General features: G+C 36.4%; 2 protein-coding genes and 1 long non-coding RNA gene across 3 annotated transcripts; all 3 read left to right on the top strand.

The window, feature by feature from the left end:
• Window positions 1-15454: 15454 nt before the first annotated feature.
• LOC130461668 (uncharacterized) lies at window positions 15455-17822 on the top strand. The gene is made up of 2 exons (XM_056829833.1): window positions 15455-17427; window positions 17609-17822. Exons 1-2 carry the CDS (start codon window positions 15455-15457, stop codon window positions 17820-17822), a joined length of 2187 nt encoding a protein of 728 aa, XP_056685811.1.
• Window positions 17823-19865: 2043 nt separating this feature from the next.
• LOC110774865 (uncharacterized) lies at window positions 19866-20340 on the top strand. Its single transcript, XR_002529597.2, has 3 exons — window positions 19866-19959; window positions 20047-20184; window positions 20273-20340. It is a non-coding gene; the product is annotated as an uncharacterized lncRNA (long non-coding RNA).
• Window positions 20341-20360: 20 nt separating this feature from the next.
• Window positions 20361-22197, top strand: LOC130461669 (uncharacterized). Its single transcript, XM_056829834.1, has 4 exons — window positions 20361-20805; window positions 20933-21003; window positions 21492-21758; window positions 21862-22197. The coding sequence occupies exons 1-4, from the start codon at window positions 20361-20363 to the stop codon at window positions 22195-22197; spliced, it is 1119 nt and encodes a 372-aa protein (XP_056685812.1).
• The last annotated feature ends 2282 nt before the right edge of the window (window positions 22198-24479 follow it).

The following is a 24479-nucleotide window of genomic DNA, read 5'->3' on the forward strand; positions in this document are numbered from 1 at the left end:
GATGAACATATATAGATACTGAATATTAGTAGAGTTGTGTCTGGAGGTGTTTTGATTTTATATTCACTTGAATTAATCTCCTAAGTAAATATTATTTTTAACTAGTTCCTATTTGAATTATATGTAATATCAAGGTTCTAAAATGATCATAACGTTTACTTATAAGCAATTCCTATTATACGACTTATAATAATTATATATCTTATTACTATATTAATTTCATATAGATATGGATACAAGTTGGATCGATCTACCTATTGGCCACCCTAAGTATGTCGAGGGTTGTATGCAATTCATTGAGTTTGCTAAAGAAGATCTAGTCCATGGAAAAATTAGATGCCCATGTAAGAATTGTAAGGTGGAGAAATGGTTCCCGGTAAATGTAGTAGAGGGACATATTTTGTTTAAGGGGTTTTATAAGTCGTATAAGAAATGGATCTTTCATGCTAAAGAGGATATGATTCATCGTGTGGTTGGTAGTGATGGAGGGAGTACTAGTGAAGAATCCCTAAATAATGAAATTGGGTTTGTTAGTCGAGATAATATGGGAGAACTATTAAGATCAGCTTTTAGTGTTAATACGTTTCCCAATTACCCAACTTTTGAAACACGAGAGGATGATGAGTGGATTGAGGAGCCAGTGACCTATGAAAGTGATGCTGAATATGATGATTCTACGAAAGAAGAAGAGGCGAAGTATAAGAAGTTACTTGAAGCTTCTGAGGAGAAATTATATGAAGGGTGTACCGACTTTTCAAAGTTATCTTTTCTTTTACACTTGTTTAACTTGAAGTGTATGAATCATTGGTCCATTGAATCTTTCAATATGCTGTTGAAGCTAATTCTAGATGCGTTTCCTCAAATACTTGATTTCCCCTCATCCTTTTATTACAGTAAGAAAATGATAAAAGACTTGGGTCTTGGGTATGAAAAGATTGATGCTTGTCCGAATAATTGTATGTTGTATTGGGGTGAATTTTTAGAGAAAGACAAGTGTCATGTTTGTGGTACATCGAGGTGCGCGAAAACTAAGGGTAAGGGTGGCATTACAAGTGATCAAGGTACGGATACTCATAAGAAGGGTGTTCCAGCTAACGTAATGCGATATTTCCCTCTTATCCCGAGGCTAAAAAGAATCTACATGTCACCAGAAACAGCAGAAGATATGAGATGGCATGATACAGAGCGATTGGGTGAAGATGATAAGAAGATTTTGAGGCAACCTTCAGATGCCTTAGAATGGAAGACATTTGATGAGCGTCATAGAGATTTTGCATTAGACCCTCGTAGTGTTCGATTAGGTCTTGCGAGTGATGGGTTTAATCCTTATCGTTTAATGAACACCACTTATAGTACGTGGCCAGTGATGTTGATTCCTTATAATCTTCCACCATGGTTATGTATGAAACCATCTTCTTTCATTTTGTCCACACTTATTCCCGGAAAAGCAAGTCCTGGAAATGATATTGATTTGTATTTGCAGCCATTAGTGCATGAATTGAAATTGTTGTGGACGGGGGTTGAAGCATTTGATGCTTTTGAAGGAAAGAAATTTAATTTGCGCGCGGCTTTTCTATGGACTATGAATGACTTTCCTGGCTATGCAATGCTCTCTGGTTTGAGCACAAAAGGTTACAATGCATGTGCTATATGCATAGATTCCACGCCTTCTGATAGATTTGGGAACAAGATTTGTTATTGTAGCTATAGAAAATGGTTACCTTCAGATCACCCATATCGAATTCAGGGTGAAAAATTTTGTGAGAAGTATGGAACTAATGAGCGGGGTAAAGCTCCATCTCGTCCTAGCGGGACTGATATATTGAGTGAACAAGAGAAGGTCGAGTATGTTTATGGAAAGTCGAAGGCACCACAGAAAAAGAGACAAAGAGGAGATAATGATAACAATCATGTCCAACATGAAAGTGCTTTTGGTACCAAGAGAAGCATATTCTTTGATTTGGTGTATTGGGAGCATAATCTTTTAAGGCATAATTTAGATGTAATGCACATTGAGAAAAATGTGTCGGAGAATATTTTGGGAACTCTTCTTAGTATGGATAAGAGTAGAGATAGTAGGGATGATCGAAAAGATCTTGAAAAATGGAGAATAAAGCCTCACCTTTGGCTTAGTACTAATCCTAATGGAAGTGAATACATGCCTCCAGCTTCCTATTCTATGTCTACGGAGGAGAAAGAGAGGTTCTTAAATGTTCTGCAGAAACTTAAAGTTCCGGATGGATATGGATCCAACCTCTCTAGTTGTGTGAATATGAAGCAAAAAAAGGTGATTAACCTCAAAAGTCATGAAAACCATGTTCTAATGCAAGACATCCTTCATGTTGCCTTAAGAGCTTCTAACGCTACAAAAGTGATTGACTTGTTGGCTGGATTGTCTTCTTTTTTCAAGAGGTTGTGCTCTACTACTATTTATCCAGATGATTTAGATGATCTTCAAGATGGAATTATTTTAACTCTTTGTAAGTTGGAAATAGAGTTCCTGCCTTCATTTTTCACAATCATGGTCCATTTGTTGATTCACTTAGTGGAGGAGGTTAAACTTGGTGGACCAGTGCAATACAGATGGATGTATCCCATTGAAAGGTTAATTTTCTTCCATGTCTTGATTATATTATTTTATTAAATATTTCACATTTATTATATTAAAAGTAAAAATATTTTATTTGAAAGGTACTTGTCCAATTTGAAATCACATATAACCAATAAAGCCCAACCTGAAGGATCTATTGTGGAAGGCTTCCTTTTAGAGGAGACAATTAGGTTTTGTTCGAGATATCTTGAAGGTGTTAAGACCATCTTTAACATACCTACGAGGATGGATGATGAGATTTCAAATTCCAATGATTACTTGTTTAACACTGGTGGTCGAGTTGTTGGGAAGGAGGTCACCATTCGCCTTGATGACAAAAGCTTAAAACAAGCTCATCGCTACATTTTACTTCACTCTGATGCGATCAAAGGGGATATGGAGTAAGTATTATGTTAGTTTTTCCTATGAATTATCTGTTGTTGAAATAGATCATTCTAAGTTATTTCTTCTTCCATGAAGTGAATTTTTAATGGAGAAGCGTCAAATGAACTCACAAAGTTCCGCCACGGAGAGTGATGAAAGCAACTGGATCATCAATGAATTCGGAGGGTGGTTGCAAAATAAGGTTACTTTTAAATTAAGTTCTTTTAATGTGAATAAATACTTACTTTTTTAAAAAAAAACAATGTATTTGATTTTACTATGTATCAACGTAGGTACATTGCATAGATGCCACCACCGAAGATGAGAAACTAAGAAAAGCTTTAGCGGGTGGTTTGTATTGTTATGGTATAAAATTAAAAGGATTCATCATCAATGGATTTAAATTCCTTTCCATGGATCGCGATTGTCGTCTGCTGACACAAAATTCTGGTATTATGGTTGAAGCGGATGGAGAGGCATATTTTGGAAAAGTGATGGATCTCTATGAATTAAATTACTATGGAGCTTACAAAGTTGTATTGTTTCGTTGTGATTGGGTAGAAATTCATAAGGGTGTAAGAACATATCCAAATGGCGACGTATGTGTCAATTTCTCAAAATTGATGCATACTGGCCGATTATTGCAAGATGATCCATTTATATTCTCATCTCAAGCAAAACAAGTTTTTTACAAAGAAGATGAGATTCAAAATGGATGGTTGCATGTTGTTAAGAATAACCCTAGGGACTTGTTTGATTTAGGTGATTCTTTACCAGTAGAAGTAGAGGGAGAGGGTGGGTTAGATTGCTCATGTTTTTTTTATTATTGTTTCTCTTTGTATTTGTATTTGTATTCTATTGATTCCATCTATTGAATATTTTATTTTACTTTCAATCTAGTAATTACGTTCTATGTGTTCTATCTTATGATGCATATTGCATTGTGTTTAGTAATATCATTTATTTTCTCTCGTGTCTTATAAATTGAGTATTGTATATTTTTCTTGCGGTTGATATGCTTGTGGTAGCTATACTTGATACTTTCAAACTGGACTGGAGTAAGAAGTGTTGGAGAAAGGCGAGTTCTGAATTAGATGACTATGTAGCATTCAAACTTTGTATTATCTCCTAATTCTTGCTCTAACCATTATTCTTTACTTGTGTATGACAAGCTGTTGGCAATTCTGCGAAGTTTTATCCTTTTTATCAAGGAATTACTACGTCGTAGGATACAGGTTAGTGATGATTATTCCCTGGGTTCTGTTAGGCTAAACAAATAAAAAGCTTGAGTCAACATCGTAGCTTGAGTCTAACATCTTAGCTTGAGTCAATTATACATAGTTGATGTATGCAGTAGTGCATGAGATTATGATAGTAAATGAACTGCAGTCTTAACTGAAATATGTGAACACATCTATCTAATACAAGTACTTACTTGTGAATCGACTGAATTTAGTAGAGATATCTCCTTAAGCATCAAGTCCTTTATCTCAAAAAGAGCATTATAGGTGTCATAATATTTACGAGTTTGACGAAGCCTATCCTATACTTAAACAAATGGTCAAAAATTATTTCAGACTTCAGAAGGTTAAGATATTAGTAAAAAGAAAGAGCAGATAAATGTAATGAGATCAAACAAACAAACAAACCTGCATATGAATATTTAATTCTGAAAGTCGGCGTTCATACCTTCATTCAGTCAGCAGATGCAAGGAACTCAGAATTTCCAAGCAAACCACTGATATCACCACAGGGAGAATACAGGAAAATAGAGGAAGAAGTTTATATTATTTAAGGATAAAGCTCAAGGCTTGATTACAGACTAGTGAACTTTTCGAGAGGTTCTCAACTCTCCCAATTAACCCTTCCATTCCAAGATGATTCTCTGTCTCTCCCTTCTCCCCTTTTTAATACAACTTTTCAGAATAAGACAAAAGTAATTAAGCTAAAGTAACTAGGACAAAGGTTGTTAATGAAAGTCAGGTTGTATCCTCTGAGGAGGGTTGTTGTGCCCCCTCTGCCCCTTTGGCTGTTGCTGCTTCTTCTGTCCCTTCTTTGTCTTGTACTGTTGGTTTCTTTTTCTTTCCTCTTCTTGCGTACACCTTCAATGTGGGAGGGTTGGTATGGTGCATTGCAATACTCCCCCCCAAAATTTTCACCTTGTCCTCAAGGTGAAAGTTAGGAAAACAGAGTGCAATCAGCTGTGCTTCTTCCCAGGTGGACTCGAAGTCAGACAGCCCCTTCCACTTCAGCAATACTTCCATAACTTGTTCTCCATTCTTATTCAGCATACAATCATAAATATGAAAGAAGACTAGCCTCTTTCAAGCCCTTCAATCTCATCAGAGTCCATTTCCTATAAAGAGTATAAAGTAAATTAGCTTAAATCACTACGTACTTAAGAACCTTAATTTAACAGTCATTCTTCTTCCTCAATTCTACAATCTGATTCCAGTCTATTATACATTCTCCCCTTATCGTCCCCTAAAACTTATTTTTCGAACAGCCATATATTTGCTTGTAGAATTTCTAGTCAAAGTATCAAAGTATGGTATCAGTCTGTGGCTGTTAGAGAGATTATCAATAACTAGTTCACTTCATCTTAGGTTTTTGTTTGGATTAGTGTCATTGGGTTTGTGGTCTATGTAATCCATTTTACTTCTGAACTATTGATGAATATACAGGTAGCCGAACTTAGCTCAGAGAAGAATACAGGTCAATGGAATAGTGTCCTTGTAATCAGACAGTTGAACTTTCTTTTATTATGACTAAAAAGAAAATAATTGCTGCAACTTTTGCAACTATTATAAATTGCTCTAGTTTTTTTTTTCTTTGACATAGGCTGAATTTGACATTAATAAAAACAGAATTACACCATAACTAAAAGTTTACCAAAGCCACAATGAGCCTTAGTAGCTATTACACAAAGGCTCTTAATTTGCATGATCCTTTGGGATAGAATAACTTGTGTAGCATCTTGTAGGGTAACTGTCTAAAATGGAGGGTGCTTTTGACAGTTACTCAGTGGAAAATTCAACAGAACTGGGCTAAATTGTATCTAATCCTGTTACTGTTACAGGTTATTTTCATTGACCATTCCCATCCTAACTAAGCGTCCTTGACCGACGACCCTAAGTTACTTTTATTTTCAGCTGTATATCTATGCTGCAATTAAAATGAAATATGTGGGAATTGAAAGCTAGATCACATGAGCACTCACACACTCACTCACTCACTCACTCACTCACTCACTCACTCGCTCACTTTTTTCTTTTTATTTATTTGATTGCCTCTTGCTATAATCTGTCTTAGTTGAACTGTTTGATAGCTGTGTACATATGGAAAGATGAGGTATAGGATTATCAAGAAGAAGAGAGTGAGATAGTTGATTTGCATCAACATTAATTATTATGCTTTCTTGACAATCGTCTGGCAGCTCTTAATTTGCATGATCCTTTGGGATAGAATAACTTGTGTAGCATCTTGTAGGCTAACTGTCTAAAATGGAGGGTGCTTTTGAAAGTTACTTAGTGGAAAATTCAATGGAACTGGGCTAATTTGTATCTGATTCTCTTACTGTGCTGCTAATTGTGCGGACAACTTGTCCTCTGGTTTTAGTTCTGTTTCTGCTATTCATATTCTTTATAAAAAAAGGTTCATCTAGTTTTTTCTTTGCTATTTCTTGAGCTTCTTCTCTTGCTGAAGTTTTGAGAGTCTTACCTCTAGAGAGTTGCTTGCTAAACTAGCTAATTGACTTCTCTGCAACATCTATTTTAAACTGATAATTACATCCCTTTGAAATGACTCTTTTTCAGATTATTTAGAAATTAGAAGGCTAACCCTCGAAATAAATAACTTGGCAGAAGCCACAAAACAAAGAAATAACGCTCAAGATCACTATGCCTAGATCTGGATGTTAAAAGATCTTGACACCATCTGATAATTTATTTTTATCAAATTAGAGGCCAGGTTATCTAGCTGACTAAGAAACTTGGCTGTCACCTCAGATCACCATGTATCTGGATGTTAAAGATCTTGACCCCATCTGATCACGTGTTTTCGTCATATTAGAAACCAGGTTGTCTGGCAGACTAAGAAACTTAGTTGTCACCTATTTACCTTGCATGAAATTTAGCATGCCTTTAAATGGTCATGTCCTTTTTGTTCTAAAATAGCTTGAAATGATGCGAACTGATAGTTCTTGAGAAAACAACAAAATTTCTCAAAATCAGATAGCGCTTGAAAACCTGTGTCAATACTTCTCAAAGAGACCTTAGAATAATTCCGTATTCTCATAATGTTTTATGTTTCCTATGATTTAATCCGAGCACTCTACTGGATAGATAATTCGTAGAATGAGGTTTCAAGACATACTTTTTCCCCTCCTTTTCGGGGTGTAGGATTATAGGGTAAGGAGAGAGGTAGAAGCTTGTCGGTAGAGATTCTGAACTTAACAAATAAAATACAAATCATATGCACTTATCACCGCTAAATACTTGTTTTTCTTTCCTTATTGTCAATTTATGATTCTCTAGGCAAATAACTTGTGTATTGTAGTTTTCTTCCCAACAATTTCTTTAATTTTACGTATGATTTTATTAGAATCCTATTGGTTATTCCATGATAATTGCGTTTCTTACTTGATCAACAGGAACTGAACAAATGAGTTACGGGAGTAAAAGAACCTTCATAGCCACCACTAGTGAAGACTCGAGCCTTGCTTCACCAAAGTCAGCCAAATCTTCTGACAAATCCACCCAAAAATGGGGACCATTCTGCCCTCTAACACTTGGAGTATCACAACCATTTGGACATATATCAGAACCCATCAAGCAGTCAACAACTGTTAAAAAGCCTACGTCTTCTACACCATCTCCGTCCATGGTTGCTCCAAAATCATCCATGCCTTAATCTACTTCCATGCCATCAAAGCCCCAACTTCAAACATCATCAAAACCATCTTTTACCCTATCACAACCATCCTCTAAACCATCGCAACACTCAATTTCATCCACTCTTACAGGAGCATCACAACCACAGAAAAAAGCGGTTGAAAGTAGATGGTCACGTGGCCCTTTAAATCCAAATCTCATTCAAATAGCAGCAGAAAAAGAAGCACAGCATGCCAAGCCTCATAACGCTACCCATCAACCTCAGATAGTTTCACAAAATTCTGTCATATTCAGAGAAAAAATCATTTGTTCCACCCATGGGATTAAAAAAACATGTGATGTCACGACCTCCTCCTACACCATCACCATCACCATCAGACTCCATGACACGGAATAAAAATGGATATGGTGATCGGGTTTCTGGTCAGAGGCCTCCAACATACATGCATGGATGTTAGTGCAAATTCATCTCCCATGGAGCGATCTACTCCATCCTTTCATGTTGAGCGATCTACTCCATCCATTCAGGCTGAGTCAGAAATTATGCCAAATTACAGTTCTGATGAACCAGACAAATCAGTTTCTGAAAGTCAAGAAGAATTGAACGAAGGAGATGGGGGAGAGACTAGTGTGAAAGCATCAAAACCTCGACGCCGGATTATAGTTGCAAATTGGCCGAAAAGCGTGAAGTTTGATGAGAAGGAAGAGGTTCTAGCTATAGGTAAAAACATATCTCTACATAAAAGATGCACCTGTTTTTTATTTATATATTGGTGATTCTATGTAATCGAGTTGTCTTTTTAATTATTACACGTAACTCTATATCTTTAAATCTGGAAGATGCTAATGGAAAACGCCATCTCGTAAAGGGTTCAGTCCAGCCTCGAGACGTTTGGACTGATGAAAAAGGATTCAGATACTATGTCAAGCTCAATGAATTCTGTCAACCTCTCCGAAAAGGTGGTTCCATCCTTGTGAGTTTCCTCGGTGATATTGCAAAAAAAGATTCATTGTGTCCAGTGGGAATCAAAACCTGGCGTGCTGTGAACAAGAAGTTAAAATCTAATATTGTTACAATGGTTCGGGTATGTAGATTACCGTTCTTAACCCTTTCATTCATGATCAACTAGTTGCGCATTTGTCAACCAATGAGATTATATTTTTACATATTACTATGCATGGTAAGTATAAGCATGTGATGCTCTTGTAGCTCAGAATTTAATAGGAGGCAAATAAGGTTCGGAACTTAAATGAGACACCTAAGCTAAACAGGTCTGCACACACTTAGATCACTGACCAGGTCTGCACACACTTAGATCACTGACCAGGTCTGCACACACTTAGATCACTGACCAGGTCTGCACACACTTAGATCACAGACCAGGTCTGAATCTTTGTTCACCAGGGAGACACCTAAGCTAAACAGGTTTGCACACACTGAGATCACTGAAAAGTCTGAATCCTTGTTCACCAGTGAGACACACTGAGACAAGAGAAGTTGTATCTGCAGGGCTTCTGCCAATAAGAACAAGATATTCACTAGGTTAAGCTAGTCAACAACAATTACAACAAGGTTTTCATTACATCAAATACAAATCTTGACAAGAACAAGGATAGCTTAGTTGCTCTGACTGGTTGCAAAGATATTCCTTCCGTAGGAAAAAACTGATCGAACTTAGTTGCTCTGACTGGTTGCAAAGATATTCCTTACTACTATCAAACAAAAATGATCGAACTCCCATTCTTGATTCCTTTACCCTCTTTACACTTTCTTAGTACCTTTCCATTTCCCTTGAACAGACTGAATAGGTCGTTAACAGTATTAATATCCAGGATTTCAGGCACATAACAGTACTAATATCCAGGATTTCAGTTAACCTATAATCAGCTAACAATATGTGCAATTCAGCACCATTTCTCAATCTCAAACACCCCATGGTAATATTATTAAATTAAAATATAAAACAGTAGCTTCTTCCTAGTCCAAGTTCACAAACAATAATAAAAAACAATATGTATAAAAAATGTTGCACGAGTACTTGATGAAGATTTCTCAAACATACAAACCACTCTCAAGCAAGCAATTATATTCCAAAGCACAGACATAGAAGCATTTGATAAACTAAAGTGTCTTTTTAATTGTAAGATAGGGAGAAACTATTATCCCGCAGCCCCATCTCAACACTATAGCAAACAAGTCTTTACAGAGAAATGCAACTTGCATTAAGTAAAAGGGTGTCAGAGATCAAGCCAACTGAAAATGGTAAAATGGAAGACCAGAGACACCAGTACCTGATTTCTATTTCCCTCTTATCCATCAATATTAGAGTTATGTTATAACTAGGACACTGGACATATCTATTTTATTAATTTTAAAATATATAATTCCCCCAAACATTCAAACTTGATTTGTGTCTATCCCAATGATGTGATGTCCAGAACTGCAGATGGCATTTTGTATTCTTTGAATCAACAATGAACATTGAGTACATCCTTCGTCTGGTCTATATATAATACTTCTATAGTTCTATGTATGCAACTTTGCTTCTAATCAATCATTAGCCAATAACGGGAAATGGTTTTAGCACAGCCACTGTTAGATCAGCTTCTGTTGAGGACTTACTTACTGTAACTTGTAAGATGCAGTGAATGTGACTGATATTATTGATTGGCAACTGCCATGATTTTGAAGTTTATACTGACAGTCACAGGGATTCAGTGGGAATGACTGTAAAGATACAGTTTTGTTCTGCAAAGTGTTCAAAATATAATTATTATAAAGTATAAAATAAAGGGGCATAGCTTTTGCAAAAATAACTGTGATTTTTGATACCGACATTATTTTTTTTTCTTTTTTCTTTTCTAAAATGTTGAATTTCTGAATTTATGACTTTAAACCTAAATGAAAGCGAAATAAATAAATAAAAACAAATAGGTGTGATGTAACTTGAATTTTGTTTTGTCTTTGAAGGAACATTTTGTGATACCTGATGGGCTGGTAGTTGACAAGGCAATTGTGAGGCGTGCTGGTAAATCATGGAAGAATCATAGGTATATATTGAAGAAGCAGTACTTTGATCCAGTGAATAAAACTCTAGATCAAATTATGATAGTATTCCTGATGGAATATCTAGTAGCAGTTGGAATGATTTGGTCAATTATTGGTTTTCACTAAAGGGCACGGTATGTAACCCCAACAAATCCTGATTTGAGTAAGCTACTTTTTTATCTCCGATTCATGATAACATTGATTTATGAACTTAGAAATTATCTCAACTTGGAAAAGATGCTCGAGCAGTACGAGGTCATATTCACAACAGTGGTCCTACAAGCTTTGCTAATCGAAGAGAAGATCTTGTATGAATTTTTACATTATTTGATTTGTTGCATTTCAGTTGCTATAGGTGCTAATCATATATGCTCTAATCAGCCTCTATGTACTCCATAAGTTTGTTGAATTTTTTTTTTCCTAAAATTGCAGAAAGAGAAGAAGGGAGAGTATAGAGAATTGACGTTTTACAAATCAGTTTATGCCAAAGAAGATGGAAGTTTTAAAGAGGGCACAATATCTCGTCAATTTATGGTATCCATTGCTTTGAGTTCATTCAATAATTCATATTTTTGTCACCTAAACCTTACGCATTTCTTATTATGTATCAGGAGGATGCAAACAATAAAGTCCAAGAAAACCTTGCAAGTTCCTCTACTTCCAAGTCTAAGGTCGAAATTGAGAATGAGGTCTTTAATGAGCTTATGTAAGGAGGTGAAGTGCCTAAACGTCCTCTAAATTATGGCTTTGGAGTGAAGCAAAGTGACATCTTTGGAGTGGAAGGTTTGTTGAGGAAAGAAGGGTTTGGCTATCTTAACGATAGTGATATTGAAATGGAGAACTTAAAAGTCGAATTATCAGTTGTAAAAAAGCAAAATGAAGACCTTGCACAACACAATCAAGTGCTGGACAACAAGTTTGATGAAACAACAAAGACATTTAAGATGATTGCTTCGTACTTTGGACAAGTTTTGAAGGAAGCACGTAAAGGAAATGTGTCATCGGACCTTTTAGATGGTGTAGAATCAGCAATACTGATGGTCAGTTATATTCCTTATACTTTCTCTTTTTTATTTAGCTATGTATTTTTTTTATCAATCTCTTATGTTCCTCATCCCTGCCAGCCAACCATTATCACTTAAATCCAAATGACCCGAGGATAAAAAGAAAAAACAAACAATTAGAATGATGCCTTTTCTTCCTACCAAAAGAAAACTTACCTTCCTACCAAAAAGGGCAGAAAGTTAAACCAAATTAGAGCAGTCAATATCCCAACTTTCTAGGAATTTTGATCAGGAACTTGGAATTTGGAGGAGAGGAACAGGAAAAGAATGAACTCTTTTGATCAAATAATATCAAAAATTATAAAATATGAATACTTTGCTGCTGGTTGTTGCAAGAACATAAATTAAAAAATCTATTTGATGATGCAAGAAAAATAAATAATACCTTTTAATTTTGAATAGTAATACTGGTTACTAATTTATTCATGAAGTCTTACACGTCACGAAAAAGATTAGGCAACTAGACTACTGAACTGATGAAGATTTTATTATAGACGATAAGCACCTTAGAAAATACACCAATGGTAAAAGTAAAAAGCGACAGTTGGACCATATATAACCAAAAATCACTATATAAGAAGTTATCTTCTTTATTACGACATCCAAAACAGAAGAGAACGGGAACAGTTGGACCATATTGAATCTGGACAGCTCTCTCTGCCACAAATTCTTGCCTCTGAAGCTCATGAATGGGCTCATCTTGCTGCTCATCTCAATAGCAACATTCTTCATCACTTTTCGAGAGGGCATGAGCTGTGCTCCTATTCCGGTTGCTCTTATTGCCTCAGTCCCTCTCACGCTCTTCACTTTCCAACAGTTTCCACTTCTGGCCGACATTTATCTTTCAACATACAAATCCAAGTCTATGTTTCAATCTAGTAAACCAAAGCTTTTTCGGCTTCCTTCTCTGCATAATATTGAGATAACAACCAGTTACCCTAAGCTCAGCTTTACATTCCTGCATCCAGATGTTTCTACGGCTCCTAAATTATCTAACTATCGTTCTTTACATAGGCAGACACCCTCTCTAATTGTTAATCCTGTTGTTGCCTCTCAATTTACATCTCAAACTTCGGAACAAGGAGCTTCTACACAGGAGGTTAATGAAACATGTCCAGACCCTTTTCCTTGAGAGAACAATTAATATATTAGTTGTGCTCATATACCTCCATAATCTATCTGTATTACGTGATGTCAAACCATTTAAGATAAATAACGATTGATGATATGTCCATGGTACATTAAAAAATTAGTTACATAATTCCATACAGGCCAACTAGTTTAGTTATTTATTTCAACTTGATATATGGTGTGCTGAAAGGGGGGAAAGAGAAATAAATTAGCAAGAAACGAAATAAAAACCTCAGGAAACAAATAAAGATAGCCGAAGCAGTATACAAAGGTGCCAAATGAGGGTGAAAACTCTTTCTACCTAGATTAAAATTTGTATGCACACGAGGACAAAGCTATCTGTAGGGAAGACAGAAATCTCTCCCACAAGAATGCTCTTTGGAGAACCAGGGTTCCATTCATGTATGTCCAAAGATCAGGATTACGAATCAGGCACAATTCTTTCAGGAGATTGATTAAGAATATCTCCTGGAACCAAAAAGAAATTATCATCAGATTAACTTAACTGTATGACTGTGGTCCTCTAATCTCTCTATCCATCTTCATTCTCTTTGCACTCTGTATTTCTGAGATGCTACTAACCCGTTGCTGGAGCGACATGTCATGCTGATAAATACAATTCACACCATGTCTGCAACCTTTTGAACTATTGAAATAAATACAAGGCTTCATCATCTTATGTTTTGCATCCCTTGGTTTTGAATTATCTACTTCTTGATCTATTATTCCTGACTGATGGATGGGAATGGGATGGGTTGAAAATGGAGGTTGAGCTTGAGGTTGAGGTTGAGGCTCGCCTTGCCTTTCTCCTCCATGTTGGTGAATCAAGTTCTTGTAGTAGTTGAGGTCCTTCATTTGAGAACCAGAACCAGACTGTACAGAGAGCGGTGGGATTGATTGCTGATGGGTCATAGGTCCAGTACCATTAGTATACGGGTACAGTAACCCATTTGACATCATCATTGGGGATGAGGATGATCCTGTTTCCATATTATTATACTGAGTTGGTGTATCCATCCTGTATACGGGTGCTCCAGAAGATAAAGGCTTGGAGATACTCTGAGGACCTTGATGCCTAACTAACTGTTCTAAAATTGTCGGATTACTAAGAATTTTTACAAGCAGGTCGTGGTCAATCTGCTCATTGCTCTTCGCCACAGTAGTAAGAGCAGCTTTTAATGCATCTGCTTGACCACGACGTGCTACTCCAGCAGCCAATGTCCCACTATATCTGGTGCATAAAATATTGCATTTAACCGCAAAACATCAAGAAAAACTCGCAATCAATAAAAAAAAAAGGAAAGAGACTAGAGAGAGTAATACCTGAAATGTAATGAACAGATTATACATATAGTAATTTTCTTGATTTTTGTTGATCATACCTGAAATGAAATGACCATATTTCTGTGAGACTATATAAAATGACTTCTTATATAGTGATTTTTTTGTTATTCCAAAATAGTGTTATAATACTTTTTACATTTCACAAATATGACATAATTTTTTTTATGTGTAGAATAATGATGATTCAGGTGGCAAAGATAACAATTAGATCAAGATATGAAGCTCCTATCTCAATCACGGGGATTTAGGAACCAACAGTTCTTTGATGTTAAAGGAACGAAATTAGTTATTTTTATTTCTAGTGTGATTTGATATAAGACAAAAATTTGATGTATGGATATATAATATAGGATCCTATTTTTATTTTGGTATGTTCTTAACTAGTTTGATTATTGGACAATGCAAATACGCACATTGATGTTTTTTATTAAAATTAAGTCCGTGATTACAAGTACGTTTGATTACTGCACAGTGCAAATATGCTGTTTTGTTCTGTTGTTGCAGTCAGTTGTTTCTGTTATGGTTGGTTGCTGAGCTGTTTGCAGGTTTTATAGTGTTGCTGCTATAAAGTTTTGGTTATAAAGTTTATCTATTTAGAAAAATATAAAAAAATATGATTGGTAGGTAAATTGTGACGCTTTTTTGCATCAAAGGTGTTTTGGTGGGAAATAATGGGGAGGTAAATTGTGACGCTTTTTTGCATCATAATAGTTTTGGTGGAAAATATTGGGAGGTAAATTGTGACGCTTTGTGGCATCACAATCGATTTGGCTCAAATGTAGCTCGACAAAAATCAACCATTAAAAGCGTCCTTATATTAAAGGAGTGGCTTAAAAAAGCGTCACAAAATTTGAGCTTTGTGGCTACTAAAAGCGTCATTATATAGTGGCCCAAAATATAATGACGCTTTTGTGAAGCGTCATTATAGAAAATTGTGACGCTTTTTAGCGCCACTTTTCGACCAAAAAAGCGTCACTATGAGTCCTGTTTTTTTGTAGTGATGTTGTTCTGCACTATCCAAGATTATCCAACGTATGGTAATCTTTCTGGTTATACCGTGAAAGGGGAATGTGCCTGTCCTATATGTGAAGATAGTTTGAAGGGAAAGTGGTTATCAGCATCGAGAAAGTATGTCTACTTTGATCATCGTCCATTTCTTCCTCCTGATCATCAGTACCGCAAATTGAAAAAGGCGTTTAATGGGGAACAAAATTTTGAAAGTTGCCCAAAAGTCTTTACTAGCCAAGAAGTGTTTGACAAGGTAAAAGATATTAAAATTACATTTGGCAAGTTGAAGAAAAGTAAAGATGCCCATCCTAAACAGGGATACAAAAAGTGTTCCGGTTTTTGGCGTCTTCCTTATTGGAGATTTTTATTTGTGCGACATTCTCTAAATGTGATGCATATCGAAAAAAATGTGTTTGATAGTCTGATTGGCACATTATTGAATATTGATAAGAAGACAAAAGACGGTCCTAAGGCTCGAGATGACTTGAAGAAATGGAATATTAGAAATGAGTTACATGTTGTTGAGGAGACCGGAAAACGGAAGTATATACCCCCTGCTGCCTATACATTGTACAAAAAGGAGAAAGTCGAGCTTTGTTCTACCTTAGCTGGAGTTAAAGTGCCTGAGGGTTATTCTTCAAACATTTCTTCGCTTGTTTCAATGGAGAATTTGAAACTCGTGGGGCTGAAGTCTCATGATTGCCATGTTCTGATGGAAGATTTCTTACCTATTGCGATTCGTTCAATTTTGCCTAAAAATGTACGGTATACCATTATTAGGTTATGTTGTTTCTTCAAGGCTATATACAGTAAAGTCATTAATCCTAAAGAATTGGATTCTTTAGAGGTTGAAATTGCCGTCATTTTGTGCCAGTTGGAGATGTATTTTCCCCCGTCTTTTTTTGATGTCATGATGCATTTGCCTATTCACTTAATAAGAGAGATCAGATTTTGTGGTCCTGTGCACATGAGAGCTCAATGGGCCTTTGAAAGGCAAATGAAAACCTATAAGGGATGTGTTAAGAATGCTTATCGACCTGAGGCTTGTATCGCTGAGAAAATGTTTTATGAGTTAGCTATGGAATATTGTCTTGAACATATAGATCATGTGAAGACATTAGGGCTTCCTACTTCTCGACACAGTGGTCGATTTGATGGTATGGGAACTATAGGCCGTAGAGATCATGATATGTCTCTTGACAAGTGGCACATGGCCCACACATATATTCTTTTTAATGAAGATGAAGTTGCACCGTATGTCAACCGACACATGTCTTTCTTGAAGGCGCAGAACCGAAAGGCTAACCCGAAAGCATTAGCTACAGAACATAGTAAATCATTTCGTTTTTGGTTCAAAGATCAAGTAATGAAAGAACAACCTGTTTCTGAGAGACTTAGGAGTTTGTGCTATGGTCCTGATTTCCGTGCCTCATTTTTCTCTGCATATGTTGTTAATGGTTGTACATTCTATATGCGGGACCAAGATGATAAAAGTAGTATGCAAAACAGTGGGGTATCTCTCGAAGTTGAAGCAATGTATTTTTCAAGTTCTAAAGACAATCGTCCTGTCTATAGTAAAATGCAATACTATGGGGTAATAGATGAGATTTGTGAGTTGCATTATATGGGCTTTTCAATAGCTGTGTTTGGTTGTAAATGGGCTGACAATAACAATAACGTTATATGTGATGGCTTAGGGAAAATTTCAATGAATCTTAATAAACTTGGCAGTGAGGACGATCCTTATATTTTGGCTAGTCAAGCAAAACAGGTGTTTTATATGACTGACCCACTTGATAAAACAAGGTCGGTCGTTATAACAACGAAACCTCGATATGCCATTGATGACCATGATGATAATATTGTGTCTAAGGAAAGGTCTTCCACTAGTGAGGTAGCTAATGTGAATGATAGTACTGATGATACATCGACATATGTCCGTAGTGACCATGAAGAAGGAATTTGGTTTGAAGATGAAACTTGTAATGCAAATCGGGAAAAAAAACGTCGTCGTACAGGTTGTTGTGAATCAATTAATAAACTTACTAACTTACTAATTTGATGCCTAATTTTAATATCAAATGCTTATATTTATCTTAATATAGTGCTTTAGTTATGTTATCTAATGAACTTTGTATGTTTGTAGGTTGATGGCAAGAAAGAAAAAGCGAGCAAGTTCCCCTCGAGATGAAGAGGCTTTGATTGAATGTGAGAATCGCAGGGGTCGTACGGTGCTTAAATTAGTTGGAAATGCAATTCGTAAGGGCATTAAACTCCCCTTAGAATGGAATCGCAACAAAGTGCCGGTTGGGGATAACAAAGATTACTTTCGCCTCTCACATTGGTGTTGTTGTTCGTGAACGAGTGAATATCAATTATACTGCGTGGGATGAAGTTCCTAAAGAAGTCATCAATGAAGTTTATGACTATATTACAGTAAGAAAGATATCACTTCTAGTTTTTTATTTCTCCCATTTGAATTTCGCTTTTTTTTTTCTTCCTGTTTTTTTCATTGCGATGCAGTTTTTTTTTAGTTTAATTGCTTAATTGTTTAATCAGTAAAATGCATATGTAAATGTGCAAATCGTCTTGAGATTATGACATTACTACAAAGGTTTTGATCTAGATAGGAGCTTCGAAAGTTGTAAATTCAGATTCATTTGCCTTCTTTGTGGGTTATCTGGTGAATCTGTGGAACACCTGTTCTTTGAATTTCCTGTTGTTGGCTCAGTTCCTGAACCATTCTGACTAACAACACCCATTGATGGCTCAGTAGCTGAACCATTCAAGGGTTTAATAACCACAAATCAATAGAACAAACTAAAATCGTGTGACCCTAGACAAACTGACTCTATCAGATTTAAAACTGAACAAAATGATTCATCACCCAACATATGACTTATTCTGCTGGATTTTAACCAGCTGAGTACTAGAGTAGAAATACAACATAGGAGCTATAGGCTCAGTGCATCTGCTGGATTTTAGCCAGCTGAGTACTAGAGTAGAAATACAAACACCAGAAATCTGATGAATGTCTATAACTTTATGACCAGAAATCTTCTTTGGGAGAGACTTATTCAATTTGAGGCTGACATTTTGGTATCCAATTTGAACACAAAAGTCCTACTAATCAAATGCATCCATTAGTAAATGTCTGTAAAGTCAGAGTGTGTGCTCTGGAATTTCCAGAATAATCTTGCTGGAGTGTTTGTCTTCTGGCTTACATTTTTAAACTACAGTTCTTTAAATGAAGCCAAAACAAAAAACAAACTACTATTTTTAAAGTGTCCAGAAATGGCAGGCTAGTTTTCCCTAAACATCCTTCCCAATGAGAATGTTAGTTATTTTCGTGCTCGAAGGTCTAATTATCAGGTGCCTCCAATTCCTTGTTTTGGCTTCAGAAACCCCCTGAAGAACAGCCTTTAACCCTGCTTGTTCCTTGCTGCTACAGAACACTTTGAGTCTTCCTCTATTCTGGTCCCTTGAGTTGACTTGCCAGCTAATCTTTCCTTCTTCTTTTCCTTTGAGCTCACCATGTGTGTCAATCACTTTCCTTTCACAATTATTTTGATCTCCGATAAGATGGTGGATGTTTTGATTCTGGCCTTTGAGTTTTCTCTCATCTTACCAAGTTGGAGTTTAATCATTATTTTTACCAAGTTGTTTATACCAGTAAAAGGTCTAAGATAGAGAGAACTAAAACCTTCTTTTTATCAGGCATGTGTTCACCACTCTCCATTGATCAAACCAAATTAAACTGACCATCTTCAAATGGCTGCTCCAAAGCATCTGCTACTTGAAAGAATGCCTGCAATTTAGCTTCATGACCATACATCTTAACTAGTCCATCTATGGGATTCAGACATTTTCAATAAAATAGAAGTTTACTTATCAGAAGTTCAGAACTAATTTTTGCTGATTAAAAACTGTGAAAGCTGATATTCAAAGACAGGTTGTTGGTTTTCTGAATACACATATTCAGAGTAAATATTATAGACGGAAATGATCAGAACTTCAGAAGTTTACCTTTTCTCTGTATTCGCAAGCATGATTCTCAACAGTAAGTATATTCAGGATAACTTTCTCTTGAATTTGCAGAAGGGATTCATAGTGCCCGAAGAACGTAGAAGTTACGTGTTAAGGAGAGCTTCAATTCGGTGGAGATGTTTCAAGGCTAGATTAAGGAAAGTCTTCGTGTACGAATCCAAGGGAGAGAATGAAAATGTGATAATAAGGACTCCACCTTCGTTGTATGGATGGATAACGCAAACTGATTGGGACAAATTCATTGCAACATATACTGATCCTAAGTTCAAGGTACTTTCAATACTCCATGTCAATGCATAGTTACTGAACATTCAAATGAATTTTGTGCACTTACTGTTATGTACATCATATGGATAGGAACTAAGTGACTTGAATTCAAAAAGGGCAAAAAAGAATACTTCAAGATATCGTGGAGGTCGAAAAGGGTACTTGTATTATGAAGCAGAGATTGTAAGTTCAGAACGATCACATATAGTCTAACACTGAAAACTTATACATATGATTCTTATGATTATGATTATTATTTTGTATTCTTAGGCTGACGAGCTTCAGAAACAAGAAATCCAAGTTGCTGATGTGCCTCGACATCTGGTTTGGATAAGAGCCCACTCTAGAGAAGAAAATGGTGTGATAACCTTTGACAATCCCGTCGATTTGGAAATAGCTAAAGCAATTGTGAGAATATATTTATATATAAATCAAATTAAACATTTTGATGTCACTATTATGCTAACTTGATCTGGTTGCTCATTTTTTATGTCAGAAAGTATTAGAGGCACAACAAATCCAAGGAGAAATTGATGCCATTGGCCGAAATGATATCCTAGCAAGAGCACTAAACACTCCTGAACATGGAGGTTGTGTTAGGGGTGTCGGATCAGGTGTTACCAATAAGCAATACTTTGGTTACAACAAACCCACACCATCTAGTCAATTGCGTTCCGAACTCAATGTTGTCAAAATCAGAATTAACTGTTATGAAAAACACTCAGGATTTGTTGTTAAATTACTTAATGTCTATTGGTCAGCTCAACCGAGACCAACTGAAACAATTTGGTGATGGTGGTGGTATCCAAGGGTTAGGGTTCGGGGGTGCCAAGTCTGCCCACTTTCATAGTACGAATGGCCAAACACTTCAAGGTGCCTGTTTCCAACTATCCTTAAAACAGAATACAATGCAACAACAAGAAGATGGTGCTTGGCCTGAGCATGAGAATGTGCCTGACAGCAACCAAGTTAGTCGTCGTTTAGAGGGTTTCCAAGAGGGTGGGTTTGGTGGCAGTCAAGGATTGGGTGGTATGTTAGGGAGTACGAGGTGACCAAAGACTGCAAGGTGCCAACTTTCAACTTGCCTCAAAACAGAATAAAGTTCAAGTTCCAGAAGTCCAAACTGAGGTGTACCATGTTGCTTGGCCTGATCCAGAGAAAGAATACGTGCCTGAAACTGAGTTTGTACTTTCTACTGAGAAAGTCAATGATCAACCATTTCCCCAGGTAACATTATTTTGTTAGTTAAATTGATCTAGTTATCATGCCAGGTTAATCTACAAGCTTTAAAACCCGTTAATCTACAAGTTTGTTGTTGCTCACAATTATCCATACCCGCAAAATAAATAGGTAGAAACTGAAATCCTAAAGAAATAAATGATCTGAACAGATCAACTGGTCAGAACTGAACTGATAAGAGAACTGATCTAATCAAAACTGATCAGAACATAACATCAGAACTGATCAGAATAGAACATCAGAACTGATCAGAATAAAACATCAGAACTGATCAGAACAGAACATCAGAACTGATCAGAACTGATGCAAATCAACTAACACATCAAGTTATTAACTGAAATCCTAAAGACATAACTGATCTGAACAGAACAGGTCAGAACTGATCTGATCAGAGAGTAGATGTGACTCCGTAGCAGAGTAAACCTCTAAATGCAAATACAAATAACATTTTTTACTTATATGTTCTTTATGATTAGGGTGTTAGCAGTTTATGTTCCTTGGCGATTGAGAATGACAAAGGTGTCCATATAGTTGCCATTGGAGAAGTGTACGTTGGTAGGGAAGGAGAAGTGGTCAAGAATCATTTCAAAACCGTGCCTAGCGGTCATTATCGAGTTTGTATTAAAGAAGATATCAACTCAAGTGCGGAATTGTCATGTCCCGACAGGGAAATAAAATTCGTTTGTCAAAGCTCGGGTAGATTTTTAATATGGCCTGCTCATTTGGTTTTTCCGTTAAAGAAGGTACGTTATTGAAATTTTATGCGTTACATATCACGATACTTATTTATTTCATTCAGCCAATAGTTTTTACATACCTTTTTTTTCCGTGTTAATGTATAACAAGGCTGCTGATAAACAAATAACAAAGGAATTCACCGCGCCATCTCCACGCTCGCCATCTCCACGATCGCCATCTCCATGCCCGCCATCATCACAGTCATCATGCACTCGAAAGTATACGATCACTCCAACTGATAGGTCAAAGTTGACTTCTAATTTGGTAAAAGTTTTCAAGGATGTAGCTATTGGAATGAAAAAGAGCGGAAAAACCAAATCCTTCACGATCCCGGCTAGAGTGTTCCTAAATGAGCAATGTGTTAGCCTTGATTATGAAGACATGCTTGATTGGTGCTTTCAAAGAGAGATAAGATCATCTCACATGTTGATTTTAATGATGTAAGTGTGTTGTACCCTTTTTGATTCCAAGTAAATGTATATATTGGTTTCTAAAAAATGATTTAATTGTTTTTTGATGTGAAAGACATCTGAGTGAGATGGTTCTCAAAGATGGCATCTCTGGGCTATATGGATTTTGTAACTCCACCTATCTATCCCCGCTAAGACGTGTGGAAAAAGAAGACGATCGATGTGACTATTTATATAGGGTATTTGCGTGCAATGATGGCAAAAATAAATATCAACTATTCTTCTTGCCCTATATAGAAGAGTAAGTGATTTCTTCAGCTAATATTTTAATCAGTACTTTGCAACAGAAACAATAGTATTTATAATCACTGTACCTGACCCTACATCCCCGGACAATGTGATATTTGGTTTTGCTTTTGTGCGTAGTCGGGATTGGATGTTGGTTGTTATTTGTCCATGGATTGCATTGGTTCAGTGGTTAGATCCACTTGGAGCACAAAATGAACCTCCCGAATTTGCTCAAACAATAATCAACAGGTATGTACTAAATTACTTATTTTTTCAAATATTTTTCCTATTGTAGTATATTAAATTACATAACTAAACTATTAACAATTACTTAGGGCAATCATCAAATTTAGCGCGGAATACCGTAAGGATATCCCAAAAATAAAGAAGAACCCTTTCATTAAGTGGCAAAAAATTGAGGTATGTGATATTAATTACAATTTTGTAACAATATTAGTTTGTTAATACGTTGTATTCGTAGGTGCTTAATTATAATGTAAACTTTCTTGTGTAATAGTGCCCTCGCCAACCTCCAGGCTCCAAGGAAAGTGGATATTATGTTGGTCGCTACATCATTGAAACAATAGCGTTGAGACAAATGTTCATTCCTGAAAAGGTATTGCTTTCTTCTGATGCATTGAAACTCATGATTATTTGAATTTCATTCCATATGCTCCAAGCGACTACGATGATTTGAATTTCCAGTGAAGCATTGAACTCCATGGTCCTAATCCCACCTGCATGACCTATCTTTCATGACATCAAAAGGGAACAAGGTGCCCCTGAATGGCAACTTTAGGTCAGAAGAAGTCCGCCCTGCTCCAAGCATCTGAAAACTTAGACATAGTAAGCTTCAGAATAACATATGCACATCAGACAGATACCATTTGTCCACATTAGCTAACTCTTCAAAAATGAAAAAATCATCATCAAATTCTACACTCTTCTTAAAGCTATGTATAAGATGTATAGCTAAAAAGGGATAAACCTACCAGGTTTTGAAGTAAACTTTCAGGCACAGAAAATGGTGGATGAAACGCAGATATGTCCGGAGCCACATCAAGAGTCTTCTGTCCACTGGAATCAGCAGAGTTTCCATAAGCAAAGGGTAGAAAATGATATCGAGAGGCATCTGTCCTTGGATCTTCAGTTTATATTTCTAATAGGAAAAAACAAACACAACATCAAGTCACCCTTTCTGTTAAAATAATTTTTAAGATCGAGAATTTTTGCAAAAGAAGCTGAACATGAAAAATGAACTCGAGAAAATTAGACATACTATTATTGCTTGCTTCTTATTCTGTTGTTGCCAACGGCTAGCGCCACCCACTACCGGTTGCTTTTACCTCCTTGTCTGTCTGTCTGCACCTTCCTGTTATAAACTAAAGTATTTCTGGGTCTTTGGGCTGTTTGTTGGATTTTGTTTTATTCTGGAATAAAGCACTGTGTACATATTTGTTATTCTTGAACTTGGGCCACAGGTTACTGTTGTTTGGTTGTGGACAATGTGCTTGGCTTTTAATGTCTGATTATATTGCATGACTACACTATGTAGCAGTCAGTGGTCATGTTTCGAACTGGTGTTAGGATAATATAGTTGCAATACACCACTCTAACTAATACTGCATTAGTGTTCTTCTACCCTACCATTTGATTTGTGGCTTGATATATACTCATCACTTACTGTTTCTGTTGCTTGTTGCATGTTCTTTATTTCTTACTCTTACATTTTAACTTGTCTTGTAGTATTTTACCAAAACTCCCACGTATTCTCAAACTACGATTGACGAGCTAAGGGAGAGGTGGATTTCATACGTTACCGAATATCACCAACCAAATAACGATGAAGATGATGATGACGATGACGATGATCTAGTGTGACTTAAGCTAGCTGAGATGGTTGTTGCAGAGTCTATTCCTGCTGCAGACGATGCTGTTCCTACTGTTACGGTGCTGTTACGCTGCTGTTCCTGCTGTAGACTCTGATGTACCTGCTGCAGGGGCTGCTGTTGCTGGAGAATTTGTTCG

The sequence above is a fragment of the Spinacia oleracea genome, chromosome 5 (assembly GCF_020520425.1).
Source record: "Spinacia oleracea cultivar Varoflay chromosome 5, BTI_SOV_V1, whole genome shotgun sequence".
Classification (NCBI taxonomy): Eukaryota; Viridiplantae; Streptophyta; class Magnoliopsida; order Caryophyllales; family Amaranthaceae; genus Spinacia; species Spinacia oleracea.

Coding starts and splice junctions, on each gene's coding strand:
- LOC130461669 (XM_056829834.1), top strand. CDS start 20,361: ATGGAGGTTGTGTTAGGGGTGTCGGATCAGGTGTTACCAATAAGCAAT. Junction 20,806..20,932: donor TGGCAGTCAAGGATTGGGTG/GTATGTTAGGGA, acceptor GGCCTGATCCAG/AGAAAGAATACGTGCCTGAA. Junction 21,759..21,861: donor TGGTTTTTCCGTTAAAGAAG/GTACGTTATTGA, acceptor ATGTATAACAAG/GCTGCTGATAAACAAATAAC.
- LOC130461668 (XM_056829833.1), top strand. CDS start 15,455: ATGTTGTTCTGCACTATCCAAGATTATCCAACGTATGGTAATCTTTCT. Junction 17,428..17,608: donor GACCATGAAGAAGGAATTTG/GTTTGAAGATGA, acceptor GTATGTTTGTAG/GTTGATGGCAAGAAAGAAAA.